Genomic DNA, 18,227 nt, shown 5'->3' with positions numbered 1-18,227 from the left:
GCAATGGGGCTGAAAACACTTGATTCAAAGACAAAGAGACTGTGTGGATGATTATTTTTGGTTCATCCAGTGAATATTTATTCAAAAAAGGCAGTGACTAAAAATTAGGCTTGGCTTTCATATTTAAGGTGATAAATCTTATATATTTGACAGAATAAAAGTCTGAACATGAAATATTCCATGACATCTGCTGAGGAGGATCATGTGATGTGGAAGACAGCTGTTGAACAGCTGTTGGTGTTTGAAGTTGATTTTTATGTCTGTTATTTACTTTTATTATGACACAAGCTAGTCTGAAATTAACAGTTAATTTTCCCTAAACCCTAAACCAGCTTCCAAAATGAACGTTGAATCCCTCCAGTATGTAACCTGTGCTACCAGTTCGCCTCTTACCAGATGTGCGGTATGTGTCATTTCTCAACCAATGCACACACGGTGACACGATGCACATACTTTTTCTGTACACACACGGAAAGATGAGCCCTTGGAAGGAGCAGCTGTATCTTAGTCACTTCTTGTTGAATCAGAGTCCAATCAGATCTGTGATGCTGTATAAAAGCAGCTGGGCTCCACACATGGCTGCTCGCTTTGTGTAGAGCCTGTTTACAGAAGCCCAGATGGGACATATCAAGCACCGGTATGTTGAGCTCTGTCCTGTGTTGTTGCTACTGTGTTTGGTCTGTTGTGTCCCGATGACAGGTTTGGGTATAGGGATGTTAACGGAGGGGCCACCAGTTTAAACCTATGCTTTGAAGAAAGAGCAACAGAAATGTAGAATTATTGGCCTGCATTTGGCCATGCTGGTCTATCAAAGCATTCACTGTCATTTCTACCACACACTCAATATAACAATGCAGAATACTGGAAATGTACCCTGTTGAAGTGCTCTTGCCACTTAATTGTGCACTTTCTGCTTGAGCACTCTTGTTGTCTGATATGAAAACTGCAGCGCAGCTCCTGAGGATTTACGGCGTAATCGCAAACAAGGAAGAATCCCCTTTTTCCAATAACGCTTCCATGAAAGGTCCTGGTTTATCTAGCCTTTTTTCTTGTACTACACGAAACTGATGGTTTGACATCATGTCATCTCTTCAGTGTTCAGATCCTGTTTGTATTGTTATCCCCGTTGGTCCGTGCGCTGTCTGTTTTAGGAGCTGTCGGAGGACCGCCATTCACCGCCGCTGCTGACAGTCAACGGGCCCGGGGAGGAAAAGCTGTTTCGCAGCAAGAGTGCTGAAGTGGAGCTGACAGCAGAGAAAGAAAGGGTCAAGAAGATGTTGTCTGAAGGGTAATGACAGATTGTGTTTCTGCTCGAGTCACCGAAATGCTTAAAACTCCCTCAACAGATGCATATACAGACAGAAAGAAAGCCATAAAATGAAAATGTTTCAGTCTTTTCTGACATAGCAAAAATATATCATATTGCTATGTTTTTATATAAAAATAAAGCAATAAACTGTTCTAGATTATTTTATAGGTTTCAAACAGCCATGGGCTATCCCTGTCAGATGTGCATGTGGGAGTACTGAAACTTTTAGAAAGCATTCTCTTTAGCTTGCTACCTCAAGAAAACTTTTCTGTATCGCTTAGTCACAGTACAACTGTTTTCTTCACTGGAAATCCAAAAGTATCTTAAACAAATCTGTCACTCCCTCCTTTTACATACTGTACTAAGAATGGATAAAGTAATGCTTTAACTATAAGAAAACTCCCTGTTATTCACCAGTGACATCAGGTTTCTCCTCCTAAATGTATTCATATGCATTTTGCCAGATTTTGATCGTACTGAAGTACTGGATTATCTTTTGATTAAGCTCATCACTTGGATCCTCCATCTTTTGTTTCACGTACCCACTCGTACAATGCAGTGTCTAACCCCCAGCTTGGCTGCACGAGCATATGTAAGAACTCAAAGCACTGAGTAAAAAGTCCCCTGTATCCTGTCTGAGGCGGACTTACGAGCCATTAAATTGCAAAGCCTTTATAGAGTGCACGCCATTGTTAAGGCGTCACACTTCTCTGCTTTTTGCATTCAAAGAAACTGAACGCATGACTTCTTTGGCGCGTAGTGATGGTATCGTGGATGTATTCCACAGATGAGGAAAACCGTTAGTCATCCTGGAGGCAGACGTGGCGCTCACTCTGCATCTGTATGCTCTCTTTTCAGATTAACATCATTAGTGAACATGCAGTGGAAACCGGAATGAATTGTGCCTTTTTAGTTCATATTTCACTTAACGTTCAGGTGATTTCTGCACTGTGGCATCGAGCTGCATCATGGGAAACGAGCACCGCTATGGCCAGCTTTCCTCGCTTTACTCCTGAGTGGCTGGAATCAGGTGTGTTTAGCCAATCAGAAGTTAAATGGGTCAAGCAGGTCAAGCAAATATGTGATTTTTATTTATTTTTTATTTATGTAATCCAAAATCACAGATGCCTCAAAGTGTTTACAATAAGAACACATAATTTTAAAATGAAACATGAGACTGAGTGCTAGCACAGTAGCAAGTGATGATATATATATATATAGTTCTGCGTGTGGGTACCACACATCTGGAATATTTCGTTTTGATTTATTCTAGGAACTAAAAATCAAGAAATACAGTTTTTATTTATGTATTTATTTTTTGAAAAGAGCGAATGGCCAAGGACTGAAAATGAACCCTCCTTACACATAAGCTCAAACATTGTAGCTAATTACCTAGAAAAGCAGCAGTGAGTCGGTCTGAGCTCTTTACAGGTGGACTCTCCCCTGGTCTGCAGTGTGGTATGTGTGCATATCTGTGCCTCTTCTGTAGCAGGCAGATTAAACACCATCACCTGAGGCCTAACCATAACGTTTGTGCTCTTTTTAATCTGTATGTGTGTCCATGACTTAAAACCACCCAAGCCTGAAAGGTGCTAAATTTTGCAGCTCGTAATCATCATTATCATCACAGCGGTCATTATTGATCCCTCAACCTTCCATCTGGGACCAGTGAAGCACTTCTCAGCTGCTTTACAGCCCATTATTCCAACAGTTTTATTTTATGATTGTTTTAGGCCAATGCAGGCCCTTCTCTCCCGTTGCTATGGTGAGGGGTATTATGGTTGCCAGTTTTAGTCGTTATGGTGGAGACTCTGCTTCCTAAAGAGGAAGCTCTCTGCTTTATTAAATATCCCCACTGAATTATGACCTTTACCGGCACACTGAATCTTTCCCACAACTTAATAAAGCAGAACAAATTACCGCTGTTGTTTTGGGTTTTTTAGTACCCTGTGGTACAATTTCCCACTGATGAAGGTGAGTGTTGCTCTGCTCTGTTGCAGATTTGGAACAAAATGATTCTAAAAAACCCAAGAAAAATTAGCATGCCATAATAATTATTTTTGCATTTCTTGGTCCACTTTAATTCCTAAAAAATATTTGCTGAAGCTTTTTAAAGGCATAATAAAAAAAAGCTCACTGTAGTAGCACTTATCCAAAAAAGATATAAAGTCATCATAACGTTCATAATTTGCAGAACTCGTCTGTCTCCTTAAATTCATTAAATGTCAATAGACTTCCTCACACAGCTACTGCAGGATAATAGAAATGTTTCACTCTATTACCTCTGTATCTTCTGCTTTCTCCTTTCCAAGGTTTCGTTCCAACAGTGTCAAACATTATCTGTTTAAAGTAGCATCATTTAACAGTTGTGATTGGTTCATTCGATTGATTTGGTTCAGGTGAACAAAGAGAATCAGAGTACCAGTTCTTCAGGAGAATTAACGAAGTCTGTGTGTGGCGAACTTGTCCTCAGGTCTATGTGTGAGATCAACTTGGAAGCTGAACTCTTCACTCTTCAAGACAGCAATGCCAAGCTGGTGGCAGCACTGCAGGAAGCTAACAGCAGTGTGGAACAGTGGAAGAAGCAGCTGGCTGAATACCAGGAAGAGACCGATCGCCTCCGAGACCAGGTGACCTTATGTAGTGCACAGAGGAGTAATTACAGTAGGCTTAAGTTGAGTCTTTTTCAGTCAGTGTTTGAAGAAATTCACATTATACTTTGAAGATGACACTGAAGATGCTTTCACAGTCTTGGGAAAAACGATAGGGGCCTGATTGACTTGTTAATACAGAATTTTATTTGAAGTCACTTTATGAAACACGATAATGAGACGACCAATGAGACTTATTGATCTAAAAGAAAGTACAGTGCCATATCAAAGTCTTAAGCCACTCCTCGTTTGTTTATATTTCTCTAGGAAAATGGGAAGTAAATGCAGCAGTTCATGGAAATATGTCCAAACATACATGGAAATATAGTAAATGAGTAAATCACAACGTTAATGAGTTTGCACTTCTTAAGGAAGTCTTATCATTTCTGTAGTCTTCAGGACTAATTCTCCAGGCTTCTCGAAGGACATTCAAAGCTCTTCTTTGGATGTTGGCTGCCTCTTGCTCTGTTTCCTGTCAACATGATCCCACGCATATTCAACACAGCATCAATACTGTTGAGATCCCGGCTCTGGGGAGGCTTTATAACTACACTAGCAGTGTGTTTGGGCTCTTTGTAGCTCTCCCCTGACCTCTTCTGTACATATTAATGATGATTTGAACCAAAGCTCTCACATTTGGATTCGTCACTCCTGTTGCCACTGATTTTTTTCAGTTCATTTCTTGTGTATTTTGGCACATCTTAGCATTTCTCCCAATTTTCCTTCCTTAAGAACAGCTTCTTCACCTTCCAATAAGACCACAGCGGACTTGTTTTTTTAGGCTGGACTGAAAAGCCAATGTCCAAAAAACTTAAACACAGTAAGTGTCCTGTTTTATGCTCCTGCGCTGTATGCTACACTGTGTGATTTACAGTAAGCACTATGGGGGACTTGTAAACTGAATATGCAGCCCATTGTGCATTGTTGTTGTTGTTGATAACTGTTTAGAAATTATATTTATGGGTATGATGTTAACCTAAACTAGCACAAATGCATCTATCGAGTTTCTTCTATAAAACTTTGTTTTACTCATTTATACAAATGTGTCAGTATCACATTAAAATCCCTACAAGGCCTGCTCCAAACTGCAGATGCATTTTTCATCCAGCCCCCCCTCCCTGGGATATTTTCTGTTGACGGGCTCCCGTGATAGTCGCAGGGCCAGAATGCAGACATTTCATATTTAATTTTGGGAGAGGAAATTCTGCCCTTGGTCGAGCTTAACGACACAACTTTATTGCAACAGAATTAAATGCTGCTGCTGCAACCCAGTCTGCTCTATAACCTTTACAGTACTGCCTCTTTTCAGATTGCGTTTTTTTTATTATCTTCAATTCATCTATTTCTGAGTGCAGGTGAAAGTTACACACCTCCCCCCAAAAAACACACACACACACACACACACACACACACACACACACACACACTGTAGCAAAGTCAACCAGGTGGCTGGAAGTAGAGCAGGCCTCCAGGGTTTGGTAACAGGGTGGCAGGGTTTTGTTTGTTTTTTTCCTTTTTTTTCCTGGAGGGGGGTGAGGGTAGGACACCCTATACTGCCCACCTCCTCCCCCCTCTGTGCCCCAGTTAGTGGAAGAAGATAAATCACTGCAGGAGTAGAAGGAGAGAGGATGGCTGGCTTTCTCCTCCCTCGTCCCACTCTGAGCAGCTTCAGCCATGTTTGTGTTTGTCCACCACAGAGAGGCTGACAGCAATTTGTATGCATTTAAGGATATTTGAATGGTTCTTTTTTATAGTATATTTTTCCATTTTAGTGTATTTTGTTCTTCTGCCAATCTAGTTTGAGTTTCATTGGCACATACCATATAAATATTTAACAATTAATCTAATTAACTACACTGACAAGTTTATGTCAGCGCTCTATTGCTGTTGTAAGCAGATGCGTCTCGGTTATTTAAAACAGTTCAACTTTAGTGGGAATATTACAGATACCACAGTTCTTACAGGCTTTTTCTCATGCTACACTATTTGTGTGGAGTTCAGAGAGATGGAGCTACTGCCTCTGGGGACAATGGCTGTCACTCACAGACCAGGTTAAACCAAAGCCCCCATCCCCCATCCCCAGCCTGCATTGGTTTTTGTTAAGCTCGGCTTGGCTGGAGTAGCGTACCTTGGCATCTTTAAAATGCCACTTTGAAATTACCTGTTAAAATGCAGAGGACACGCTTAAAGGAGAGAAAATGAAAAGTCGTCCATTTCTGCAGCACCGGCATTAAAATAAACCGAAAGTAGAAGATCAAGGGCTTGCTTGAATCCCACGGCTATTTCTTTTTCTCAGATTTGTTTGAGCTCTGCTCTGTTATGCATCGTAAATGGGACTCTAAAGCACAAACTGGTATTATTTAGGAACTTTCACACTGAAGCCATAATTTATCAAAAATCTCAACTACGTGGGGGACATCTTCCCACTTCTTATTTCCCATCAACAGTCAAACCCCAGATACATTTATTGTCATAGAACAGTAAAGAGTAAATAATCACATTTAAACAACTGGAACCAGAGATTTTCTTGCATGGTTGCACAAAATGTTAAATAAAATTACTGAGCTGATTGTTTCACTGGAAGAATTTTGTGTGATGCATTTCATTTTAAGGAATTATCAAATAGAAGCTGCAGTCTAGTCACATGTTTTAGTCCCCATTGGCACGCACTCGTTTAATTTAATACAATGCAAAGTGATTAAAATGGTCAAGTGATCTCGAGTAAAACGGTAACCTTTCGTTATTGCTCAAGTGTCTCGTTATCAAATGCTATTCCTTTAATCAAATGGGGAGCAAAATTAAATATGTTATCGTGACCTCTAGCCCTGTCACTGTTTGTGCCTCGGTCTGTCTGTTAAACTACAAAGGCCTAAAAGACGGCTGAATCTCATCGTGTTCAGACTTCAAATGCTGCACAGTTTGTCCTTGTTTCGTCAAACCGTCTGTCAAATCTTGACGGTCTTTGACTTTTTCATTAATATGCTAAACACATGGAAGTGGGTCAGATTGGGAAAATATCTTTCAAAAGGTCAAACCCCCTCGAACAGCTAAAAAAAAAGTCTCCAAGGCGAGAGGCTTCAGTGCTGTGCCCATTGGCAGCAAAGTTTTTTTCCACAGAAGCATTTTAAGTGTGCGTGTGCGTGTGTGTGCGTGTGCGTGTGCGTGTGCGTGTGTGTGCGTGTGCGTGTGTGTGTGTGTGCGTGTGTGTGTGTGTGGTGGGGAGCAGAGTCAGGAGAGAGGCAATGAATAAAGAAAATGTCCTTGATTCATTTATAAATTGCACAGCAGTGTGGTGCATGATAATTCTTCACTAAATGGACTTTTATTAGCTGTGAAAATCACTTCACTTGCTGTTTGTCTGCATATAGATGGACAGTAAAGTGTTTGTGCATAGACCGTGGTCATGTTGGTTTCCATTAATAGCATGAATTAATTCTGTGCATTGTGAAAATTATATCACACGTTAGGATTATACTTTGGATTCTTTGGTCTTTTTGTAAGGCTGATTCTTGTTTGTCATATCTGTGTACGAGAAAGATTATGTGAAAACATAATAACATGAAAACTGGACTGATTAGCTTCAAGACTAAATTAGATTTAGCTAAAACTAAATCAGGAAATGAGATTGAAATTGCCTGGCTTCCATACTTCTGGTTTGCTGTCGATTTTCATCAGTCAGATTCAAAACTATGCTGGTTACAAATGAGACTTCTTTTTGCACAGTTTGATACATGCTCGATTACTGTTTACAGTATAATATTTCGCATCGCACTAGTTCTGCCTGAGTTACATTAAAAGCCTGAATCTGTGATCCCATGTTCCCGTCCATGCTTCTCTTTCGATTAGTGAAGCTAAACATGGAGTGACAGTCGCCGCTTCCTATTTCTGGATTTCTCTTCCAACATTTAAAAGGCCCCCGTCTTTTTAAGATTTGTGATATCTCTCAAAACTCACCTTGGATGGAAGCCTTTAGAAGGTGGATTTAGATGGTAGTCTTGCTTTTCTTATCTTATAATGTTGTTTTTAATGTTATTCATTGTGTGTTTGTGTGTGTTCCAGGTGGCCGAGCTTGAAGCCCAGCTGGGGCGTCCTTCTGCTGGACAGCCTGGTAAAGAGGAGCTGAGCCGGTCACTGGAGGAGTTGGAAGCCCTGCTGCGAGCCAAAGACCAGGCAAGACACCAAATTTCCTCTCAGCAATGCACACTGTCCAAATCTATTTGCCACCTTAAAGGGAAGCTCGGTGTATACCACTAGCTTAATTTACAAGAGCATACATTATGTACTGCCAGCAGTCTTTTGGATGTGTGAGCCTGAATCTTCTTCTGATATTCAATTACGCCATAAAAACTCTGAAAGAGTAAGTGTCATTTTGAATATCTGTTCTCTAAATCATCTTGAACGCGTTAAATGAAATATTTTCTTGTACTTGTGTAAAAGGTAACTACTTGATAAAATGCTGCAGAGTTCGTGCAGACAACGACAGAAGAATGTGTTCACTGGCTTTTTTCATTTGTTGTCTGCTAAGATCTGGATTCAGCTTTGAGGCTCTGTCGTGTCTGTCGCTTTGATCACGCTGAAGAGTGCTTTGATAAAATGTCACAGTCTTATGGAACACGACCGAGCAACGCCGAGACTCGAGATGTAGATGTTCCGAACCGCCTCCTCCGTACTGAATGACAGATTTCTGATGGCATCTGTAACTTTTCTAAAACACACATCATCTTGTCAAACGGTGCATGTTTCTGTGGGTAAAGTCAATGTCCGCTAATGCACGCAGGACACGCTGAGCCAAGAAACGTTTCCTCAGGATAAATAAAAGCAAAATGCTCCTTTGAAAGCAGCCCGCTGCTCTCTGCCAGCTTCATTAACATAACCACATCTGTCCCGTCGTTTAAACACAGTCCACTTTTGGCAGCCGGATTCATGCAAGGTCACAGTGGCATGTTTCCCTCCCTCCTTCCCAAGAAGATGAAGGCGTCCCAAATCTTATCACTGACCCCCTTTATAAAATTAATGAGGAACGCTGCTTGTCCTCGGGACATTGAGGTACATGAATCGGAAAGATGGTGTTGTAATTATTTGGAGTTACTGTGTTTTCAGGAAATTCACAATCTACAGAGCAAGAAAACAGATGTTGGCGAGCTAGAAAGGGAGAGGGAGGAGGCCATGCAGAGACTCAAGGTAAGCTGCAGTTTTGTGACTGACTCATCAAATTGGACAACTTTGTCGTGCTGCACAAATAACACATTTGTGGAAAATGTCACACATTTTTATAGCTCAACGACTATCAGTTCTGAAGTTGCTGATTTTCTTCCTCACGCTGTAGTAAAATGAACATTTTAGGACTTGTTTACTCTTTGCTGTACAAAAGATTACATTTGATGATGTCACTTTTTAGGTTGGTAGAATATGCTTTTATATTTGTCAGTTTTCTGATGGCATGTTGGCTAATAAGTAACCGCTCGTTCTAGAAAGTCATCAGCAGATTAGTGTATAGTTAATATAATGGATCCCTATATTAGATTGCAAGTGTGACATCCGTCAACCTGATAAGCAATGAAAATGCTCACCAGGCTGACTGATGTGTGTCAAAGTCTTCAAAATGGAAAATTATTGGCGCCGCTAGCTGACCGGTTGTGATTTTCCACAACAACCAGACATAAAAGGGATTTTTTTTCTTTAACAAACTGTTAAAATACTTATGCATAACCTTTAGAGGTTAGTGCATGACACTGACCTAAAGCACTCTAGTCCTAAAAAGGGTTTATTTTTAGTTGGCAGTTTTCATGATCTGTTACATATAAATGTCCTTTTTGCTGTTACCCAAACCAGGGCATATGAATAATCAGGGACAGCTATAAAAGAGACCGTACAGTTCAGACAAGAGTAAGTGTGGCAAAGAATCTACAAAGGTGAACTGAGGGCTTCAAGGAGAAAACAAATTGGATTGAATTTCCTTCTTAATGCTTGAGATGAGACTTGATGCATATTGCATAGCTTTTATTAGGTCCTCTATCATTCTTACCGGGGGTGTCAGTTGTGAATTATCTGTATTCATATTTGACCTTTGCTGTCCTTGGATTTATTCCATAAAGTACTCATCTCTGCTTTTTCGCATACAGAATTACCCCATAAAACAGGAAACTGCAGATTTGAATTTGGATTATAAACAGTTTAAACTGAATTGCTCCGAGAGGAGTTTTTTAGCAAATTTTATAGCAGTCGGCAGCCGCAGTATCTCCCTGGAATACATCTGTTTTACAGCATATTTTCTGAAGTTTAAATGTATAGAAACACAATATAAAGGCATAAAGGCCTGTACTTTTTCTACTCGGTTAATTGTGATCTGGTTTTTCCCAAAACATAACTTGTCGATCTTGTCAACATATTCTGGAGAAACTAACATTTATGGCATTTTGTGGATAAGAATGTGGGCAAAGATGCACTTTTGGTAGCAATTACTGGGTTAAATGAAAAGAGAAAAATGAAAACCTGAATTAATAACCGTGCTTCTGCAGGATCTGGAGAGACGAAATGTGGAGCTGGAGGATCGCGTTCAAAGCTCAGAAAAAACCCTGGCCTCCAACCGGGAGGAGCAGGCGCACGCGGAGGTCGAGGTACGACGGATCATTGACGTTCTGGACATCAAAATCGGTGACCTGAACAACCTGAGAGAGAGTCTGGCAAAACTGGTCAGCAAGTAGCCACAGCAGGAGCTGGGGTGCATCTCCACAGTCTCGTTCCCTCCAGTTTAACTGATCTAACAGCAGAGACGGGATCAGAGCAACATGGAGGCAAACACACTATAGTTGAACTTTCTTTGTTTTTCACCATCAGTCCAGCATTGGAAACCTCTTAAAGGTGCTATGTGCAGAGCAAACCACCTGTGCTGTTTGCCATTCACACCATTCATATAAAAGTCCTGTTGCTGGTGCCATAAAAATGAGCACTTTTCAGACTTTTTTATCTCCTCATTCAGACATGAGTCAGATTTACATTATAGCTTCCCTCAGACGCACCCACAAAGTGATGCAATCTTTGCAATACATGGAGCATTGGAGAGTTTTAGTGACTTAAACACACTCTGCCAATGCTGAAACATTACTGAGTAAAAAGAGATCTTGTACTGAGCCTCCTGCATCGCCCTCCACATTGCATTCCTCAGATTACCTCGCGTCTTGGCGAGCCCTGTCCTCTTTTTCCCTCTGCTATGCTAAAGTGATCTGTAAATGTTACTCGGTCCACCCTAGTAGGATTGCAGTCGCAACATAGAAAAGTTACTGCAGTGTTCATTTGGATGTAAACCGATGCATTCAAATGCCGTGCGGTAAATGGAAAGAAGTGCATGTCCGAAAGTGGATTTTGTCAAAGTCTGACCTTGTGATTTTCAGTAGTAAAGAAGAGAGGTGAAGCATTTCATCCTAATGGTACATAACACCCTGAGTTGATTACCGTAGAATTTTGCAAAGGCCGATATTGAAGGAAGATTTTTACCTGACAGGGAAAGTAGGAAGTCTGAAACCCTCGAACCATGAAACTGCAGCGCTGTAAGAGCAAGGGTTTCATCAACCTTGGGAGAGCTGTGAAATCAAATATAATCTGCTTTTATATTTTATAGCTACATTAAACATAAACAACTTTTCATAAACCTCCATATTTGGGTCACAGAAACAAAGTGGCTTTCCATAAATGCTTATTTCAGTGCAGTTTTGGCAGAAGCGTTTTCGCTTTTTTCAGTTCTTAAATGTACGTATTTGTCATGTCTGCTTTTAAAAAGTGACGATCCTCTGCTGATACTGTGGAGATGCACCCGGTAAAAGTGTGAGCTGTGTAAGAGCTTCTGGAAGCAAAGGCCCTGAATAAACTCTGCTCCAGTTCACCATCATCAGCCTAGACTGGTCTGACACCAGCCCGAACATCTACAAACTCAGAGATGCAACAACCTGCTCCCATTCTGTCTCCTCCATCGCCAGCGTACAACTGTTTTTGTTCATGTTTTATAAGGACTGCTCTTTCTCACCACTTACTCTATTATTTATGTTCATCGATGAGTTACTCGCAGTTAGGATGGAGAAAACGGCCACAAATGTTGCAAAATTCAAGCTGCAGGAACTGAGTTTGTTATGGAGAGTAATATCAGCAGCTCTGGTCTGTACACGTGCCGTTTTCCCACCCGGACACTGAGATTGCACTTCACAACATGTGTGCCAAGTTTTATTTTGTTTACATTTGTCCGTGTTCACAAAGTTATATAACAATTCTGCTTAATGTACTTTTTCCTTGTTGCTTAACACTATCAGTTACCATAATAGTAATAACCCTAGAGAGAGGCTCGGTGGAGCTGCAGAGTAGATCACTACAAGAGCCCTGCATGAGCTCTGCAGAAGCCCCATACCTGCCAAGAAATGTGAAGCTGTGTGTGTGTGTTTACTAATACTGGTTCAAAACCATTGATGTGAGGACATTTGGAACGACCCCAACAACTTTAAAGGGTACTTTAAAGGGACAGTTACCCCCAAAATGTACATGTTTTTGCTCTGGTGAGGGTGACGATTAGAAGCATCTATGCATTCTCTTGAACATAATGACCACAAACACAAACAATGCATTTGAAATCAAAGAAATAGCAGAACGTTTGACCCTGGTACTTTGGTGTGAGCAGGTTTGTGTAGGAGTTAGTTTCTTTCTGCCCAACTGCACTCACCAACCAAACGAAGATTGCAGCTAGTCAAGTTTACAACAGAGCTGAGGAGGCTGCTGTTAACGTTTACATGCTGTCACACTGTTATGAGTAGAAACTTCTCATTACAGGTAGATCCAGTGATACAGCTGATAGGCTTGGTTAAGTAGAAAGAATATAAATCTTACATCAATCTGCTCACAAGGTAAATCTGCCTTTTAGTTCCGTTATATTAACTAGCACATGCCTGTGCTGTAGGATTGTTTGCTGTGTTACAGGTGTGTAAAGTCTAAAATCAGGTCAGTTTAAAAGCCTGTCGCTAGTTGATTGCCAGGCAATCTATACTATATCATAAACAACTGAAACTTTTTGGATATAAATCAGATGCTATTGTTATCAAATAATAAGATTTGATGCTTTTATAAGGTGTTAAATGCTAAAAACAAACAAAAACAGGTTGTTTTAATCCATTACTAGGTGGCTGTCATGTGATATGGATAAGAACCTTCCTAGGATGTACCTGTGTGCCAACTTTAGGTGCTCAAGTATTGGTCGTGTAGGAGGAGCTGGAGGAAACAAATTTTGCATATGATAATAAAATCTGTGTATTATAGTAAGATGAGAAAGTAGATATGTCTACAGCTGAGGTCAAATAGATTTAGATGGATAAATAAAACTATTGATGTATCTTATTTTGAGGTGAAATGTCCCTTAAGGCTTTGCTAAGCACGAGTGTCCTCACATAAATGGTGAAACATGCGAGGATGTGTGCGTGTAACCTCGGACCGCTCCAGTTAAAAGCACAACTGCATAAGTTTTAGTAAATTGGTACTTAATTGACTTGTCTGTCAGTGCTGTATGAGAATTTCTGATGCACAATATCTATCGATCTTTGCTTCTTGCCCTGTAATGAGTTATTGATTCCTTCGTATGACAGTAATAGTCTAGGTACAAATAAGGTGCAGGTCTTTGCAGCTGGTGATGCAGTGACTGCCAGAATCGTAACATGTCAAATTGTGAAATGTGTTAATGTAATAAACTACAATATAATGTAATAGCATCCCGTTATTACCCCCTCTTACTTTCCTTGTTAGTGTTATAGCATGTTCAGCTGCCAGTGTGTATGATATACTGATTTAGGATTCTCTTAAGTTTTAGTGCAGATAATCAAAAGAATTGCTGCAGCAGTTCTAATTCTGAATGTACTAAATATGTTAATAATGACACATTTCTGCATTATACTGCTATTATCACATTAACACTTGGTATAAAGATTGATATTTCATCACTTTGACAAGTTACAAAAGGTCTGGGGGTTTCTAACATCAGCTGCTACATGCAACAATTAACAAATTAGCAATAAAAAAAATTCTAGCTTAATTGCCTGTTAATAGTTGATACACGCATTTTTTGTCATCGCTCCACCAGATTATGCGAATTTGCTACCAGCCTTTAGTAAGCATGAAGAAAACAGGCTAGCAGCTCCTCTCAATAAGCTCCACATGAATGACATCAGAAACACTTCAAACGGCCTTATTCCTGTTTGAGTGCTGCACAATGATACTGTGTTAACACAGGCGTAGTTCTTGTGTGCTGCGAGATTAAATACTTTTTCCTTTTAGAATAAGGATAATTAAGCATTTCACAACACGTGATTATGATACAAAATATAATCAGTGGTCTTAAAACAGACTAATGTGCAGTATTATTGTGTAGCTACATAACATGAAAGGAGTAATCCAACTCATATTTCAGGACCTGTTGAGTTAAATTGCACTTCTGTCTCCTTTTAGAGATTTGGTGTTTTATTATCATCATCTGTGGCTGCAATGATAAACCACGTTTTACTACTGCACTTTATGGTTCTGTTCAAATATGCCTGTCCTGAAGAGTTAATAATACACTTTGATACCCCTTATTGTAAAGTCTCACGATACATTTTGTGAAATGCAGATCACCAGATGTTTGAAGGATATATTTTTGAACTTGAGTGTGGATCCCTCAGAAAATACGGTGGAATAAGGACTTTTTAAAAAACCGTCTGTTGCCCGCTCTGAGAGATCGCAGTACCAAAGATGTCCAACAGAAGCCACAACTGGAATCGACAAACAGCCAATTTATGAGTGACACTGATCTTCATCTCATGTCAGCTTTTACCCATCATTCATTGCTTTCTGACACATTTAACCTTTCAGTATGACTAAATACCTCAGAATAGTTTAGTTCAGGTTAGTCTCATTGAAGTGTTGTGAAGTACAAGGTACGAAAACTGAATCTGAGGAGAGCAGGTGCTTGTATGGGATTTGTATATAAATGTTTTAAACATTAAAACTGTCATGCAAAGTCACTGCTGTGGTTCTTGTGTGATGAAAACCCCCCAAAAACCTGGTGTTAATCCTCACATTTCCACTTTTTTTATTTATGAAATAGTTCAAGTTCACTATTCCCTTCATGTTGCTTGGGTTAGAACAGTAATCAGTGAGAAAGCTTGTATTTAATCATCAGCCAGATAAAACCTGCACACTAACTTCTAAATCACTACACCAGCTGCGTATTTTGTTGCCCAACATTGATGTCAATTGACACCTTTTGTTGTAAACTACACAAAATTATCATCATCTAGTTTTGGAACAGATCTTAAGTTTAATCCTAAACCAGATCCAAGAAGCAGGTTTCATGAGTATCCCAGGACTTAATTGGAAGCTCTTGTTAAATCCCAATAGTCAATTACACCAGCTTCACCTTACTGCAGTTAATCTGGTTACTTTTTCCTGGCTGTTAATTTAGCCAGCACAGCCTTATGGTCACTTTTCAAGTGAATTTAACAAACACACACCTTTACATGTTCATTAAATAACACAAATCAGACAAGCAGCAGTTTTTTTTCTACATTTATTTTAACACAAAATAGCACAAAGTGCCAATTTAGTTGTAAATGTTTACTTCAGCTTCTTCTTGGGACGAAGGTTGTTGGTGTGTCCGCACTTCTTCTTGCGGCAGTTGACAGCACGGGGGTGCAGACGGGCATAGCACCTGCAAAACAAAAAGGTCAGCGTACCAATTTAAAAACATTCAGGGTTTAGAAATGAAAAAGATCCTGAGAAAACCCACTTCAGCCAAAAACTAAGGTCAGCTGTTCCCAACTGCCATTTCAGGTGACACTAAAGCACTGTGCAACCAAACCAAAGTAATTCTATCTACCTGATTATTTCTCAATTCAAATATATACAAAGACCTCCAAATGTAGTTTATAAGGTCCTCTACCAACACTGAATTATATATTTAAAATGTATATCAACAGAAATAAGAGCAGGCCTGAGGATAATCAAATTTTCATACTTAGGACTGGACTTACTTGCGGCAGATCATCTTGTCGCAGTTGTATTTCTGGGCCAGTTGCCTGAGTGAGGGCTCAATGATGCCACCACGCAGACGCAGAACCAGATGGAGAGTAGACTCTGGTGAACAGTAAATACATCATGTTAATGTCAAATTTATATTTAAACAGAAAGCCTACTCTACCAGGAAAACTGATGCACACCTTGGTTATTTAAAAGTCAATCAAAAATCATTTAACACAGAAATAATGACACCATACCATAGCTACATATCCAAAATGGTGTTATATACAAACTACTGGCAACTGCAGCAAAGTGCATTTGTGATATAAAACAAATTTAATGAGTACTTTCTCATAACGCTTATATAATAGGCAGCTTGTCTACTGTGTGCTACTGCCAATTTCAGAAACAACACAGCCGTTACCTTTTTGGATGTTGTAGTCGGACAGTGTGCGGCCATCCTCCAGCTGTTTGCCAGCAAAGATCAGACGCTGCTGATCAGGGGGAATTCCTGTAAACACAACACTAGTCAACCAATCTGCACTTTAACATGAACATTAACTACAACAGAATCTAAAGCTAAATCACTTCACAGGTTGCTCCAAACAAGTCCATCTATGTCACCTTTGTGGTCTAATGTGTGATTTTGAGTGCAAACCTATTTCAACTTGTACCCTAAACCATAACCATAACACAACTGTTTACAACTTGCATAGTTCCCATTTCTGTATAGCTGTATATCCCAGATTCTGTAAAGTTATTTATTTCATATTCTGTATAGTTTTTTCATATTTATATCCTGTTCATATCCTGTACATAGCTTGTACTCACTACAGCCTGTACATACTTATAGTTATAGAATATTCACAACATACTTCATACCGTGTACATTATAACATACCATAATAGACCCATTTCTGTAATATACTCACATATCTATATTATTGCTAATATATATTGTAATATATCTATATCACTAAAGCACTTCTGGATGGATGCAAACTGCATTTCGTTGCCCTGTACCTGTGCATGTGCAATGACAATAAAGTTGAATTCTATTCTATTCTAACAGTCTTAAAGGCAAAGAACCCACGTTTCTAATTCAAAACCACAGCCACTAGAGTTCTGGACACTAAATATCTACCAATTCGCAGTTTCATGTATTAAAATGTAGAGTCTGGCACACTCGAATTGTCCCTTTTTAAGGTGTAGACCAATTACATCTTGAGCAGCCAAATATTTTTCAAGAAGTCACTTTAGACGAGTTAGCTCACCTTCCTTGTCCTGGATCTTTGCCTTGACATTTTCAATAGTGTCACTGGGCTCCACCTCAAGGGTGATGGTCTTCCCCGTCAACGTCTTCACGAAGATCTGCATGTTTGCAGGCTGTTCACAGAAAAATGACGTTAGCTTTACTTTTAGCCGTGTAGCTACTTAGCTCGCTGACTGATCACAGTAAAAACCGAATCGCCTGCGAGATGAATAAAAAAGCTAGATCATAAAAGATTTCGGAACTTTTATCCTAATAAATAAAGTCTTTTCATCATTTTGCCGACTGTCGGCGCTTTTGGTAAGTTAGCATTACATTAGCAAGCGCTAGCAGAAGAGGCTCGTTGCAGGCCTTGCCACATGCTTATCGTCAGCGCGGAATTTAATCACAATTATGTCAATTTTATTCGTTGAAACTAATGTAAGACTACATCAAACATACATGCTGTCATTAAAGGATGAAAGCGATATTGTTTTACTCAACTTCAAACATTTATTATAATCTTAAAAACGTTAAATATTGCTGAACAAAACGTTCTACCCACCCGGCCGCTAGCTGAGCCTCAACGAAAAGAGAGCGGAAGAGGCTGACGCTGAAATACGTCACTTCCTAATTTGCTGTCTCTTTGAGAATAAAATGTGATTTGAAGTCAAAGTGTTTACATTTTTAAAACTTTATTTTTTCATTATGAAAACATCTTAGATATTTCCCCTTTCATTTAGCTGTAATAATCAGATCTGTACACCACGGAGGCTTATAAACAGACAACTGGAGCGAGCAGTGTAATTCGCTCTGACACTTCATACAAATCAGTTAATTAAATAATACCGGCATAAAATAAGCGAATATAACGATTGACAGAGTGCCGACTCTCATTGTGAATTATATGAGCCTGTGAAGATTCAGAGTGGTCAAAAATGAACTTTGACGGACACCTGCTGTTGAAGAACTGGAAGTGACTGCGATCACCGACAAC

The 18,227-nt window shown here is 39.7% G+C and overlaps 2 protein-coding genes across 2 annotated transcripts in view; one reads left to right on the top strand and one right to left on the bottom strand.

The window, feature by feature from the left end:
- LOC309688817 (homer protein homolog 3-like) overlaps window positions 1-14,987 on the top strand; it is a 54,068-nt gene extending 39,081 nt beyond the window's left edge. Inside the window, exons 5-9 of the mRNA XM_082504801.1 lie at window positions 1,152-1,288; window positions 3,783-3,939; window positions 8,020-8,130; window positions 9,061-9,141; window positions 10,479-14,987. Of these exons, the coding sequence (XP_082360927.1) occupies window positions 1,152-1,288; window positions 3,783-3,939; window positions 8,020-8,130; window positions 9,061-9,141; window positions 10,479-10,664 (672 nt within the window). The 3' untranslated portion in view covers window positions 10,665-14,987. The remainder of the gene's footprint in view (window positions 1-1,151; window positions 1,289-3,782; window positions 3,940-8,019; window positions 8,131-9,060; window positions 9,142-10,478) is intronic.
- A 529-nt stretch (window positions 14,988-15,516) lies between these two features.
- On the bottom strand, window positions 15,517-17,884 carry uba52 (ubiquitin A-52 residue ribosomal protein fusion product 1). The gene is made up of 5 exons (XM_082506473.1): window positions 17,796-17,884; window positions 17,256-17,367; window positions 16,406-16,492; window positions 15,996-16,098; window positions 15,517-15,673 (listed from the first exon to the last, which is right to left on the bottom strand). The coding sequence occupies exons 2-5, from the start codon at window positions 17,356-17,358 to the stop codon at window positions 15,580-15,582; spliced, it is 387 nt and encodes a 128-aa protein (XP_082362599.1). The 5' UTR covers window positions 17,359-17,367; window positions 17,796-17,884; the 3' UTR covers window positions 15,517-15,579.
- Between the last annotated feature and the right edge of the window lie 343 nt (window positions 17,885-18,227).

Source organism: Aulonocara stuartgranti (genome assembly GCF_965226115.1).
Source record: "Aulonocara stuartgranti genome assembly, chromosome: 15".
Taxonomy (NCBI): domain Eukaryota; kingdom Metazoa; phylum Chordata; class Actinopteri; order Cichliformes; family Cichlidae; genus Aulonocara; species Aulonocara stuartgranti.
This window is presented reverse-complemented; position numbering and strand designations above follow the sequence as displayed.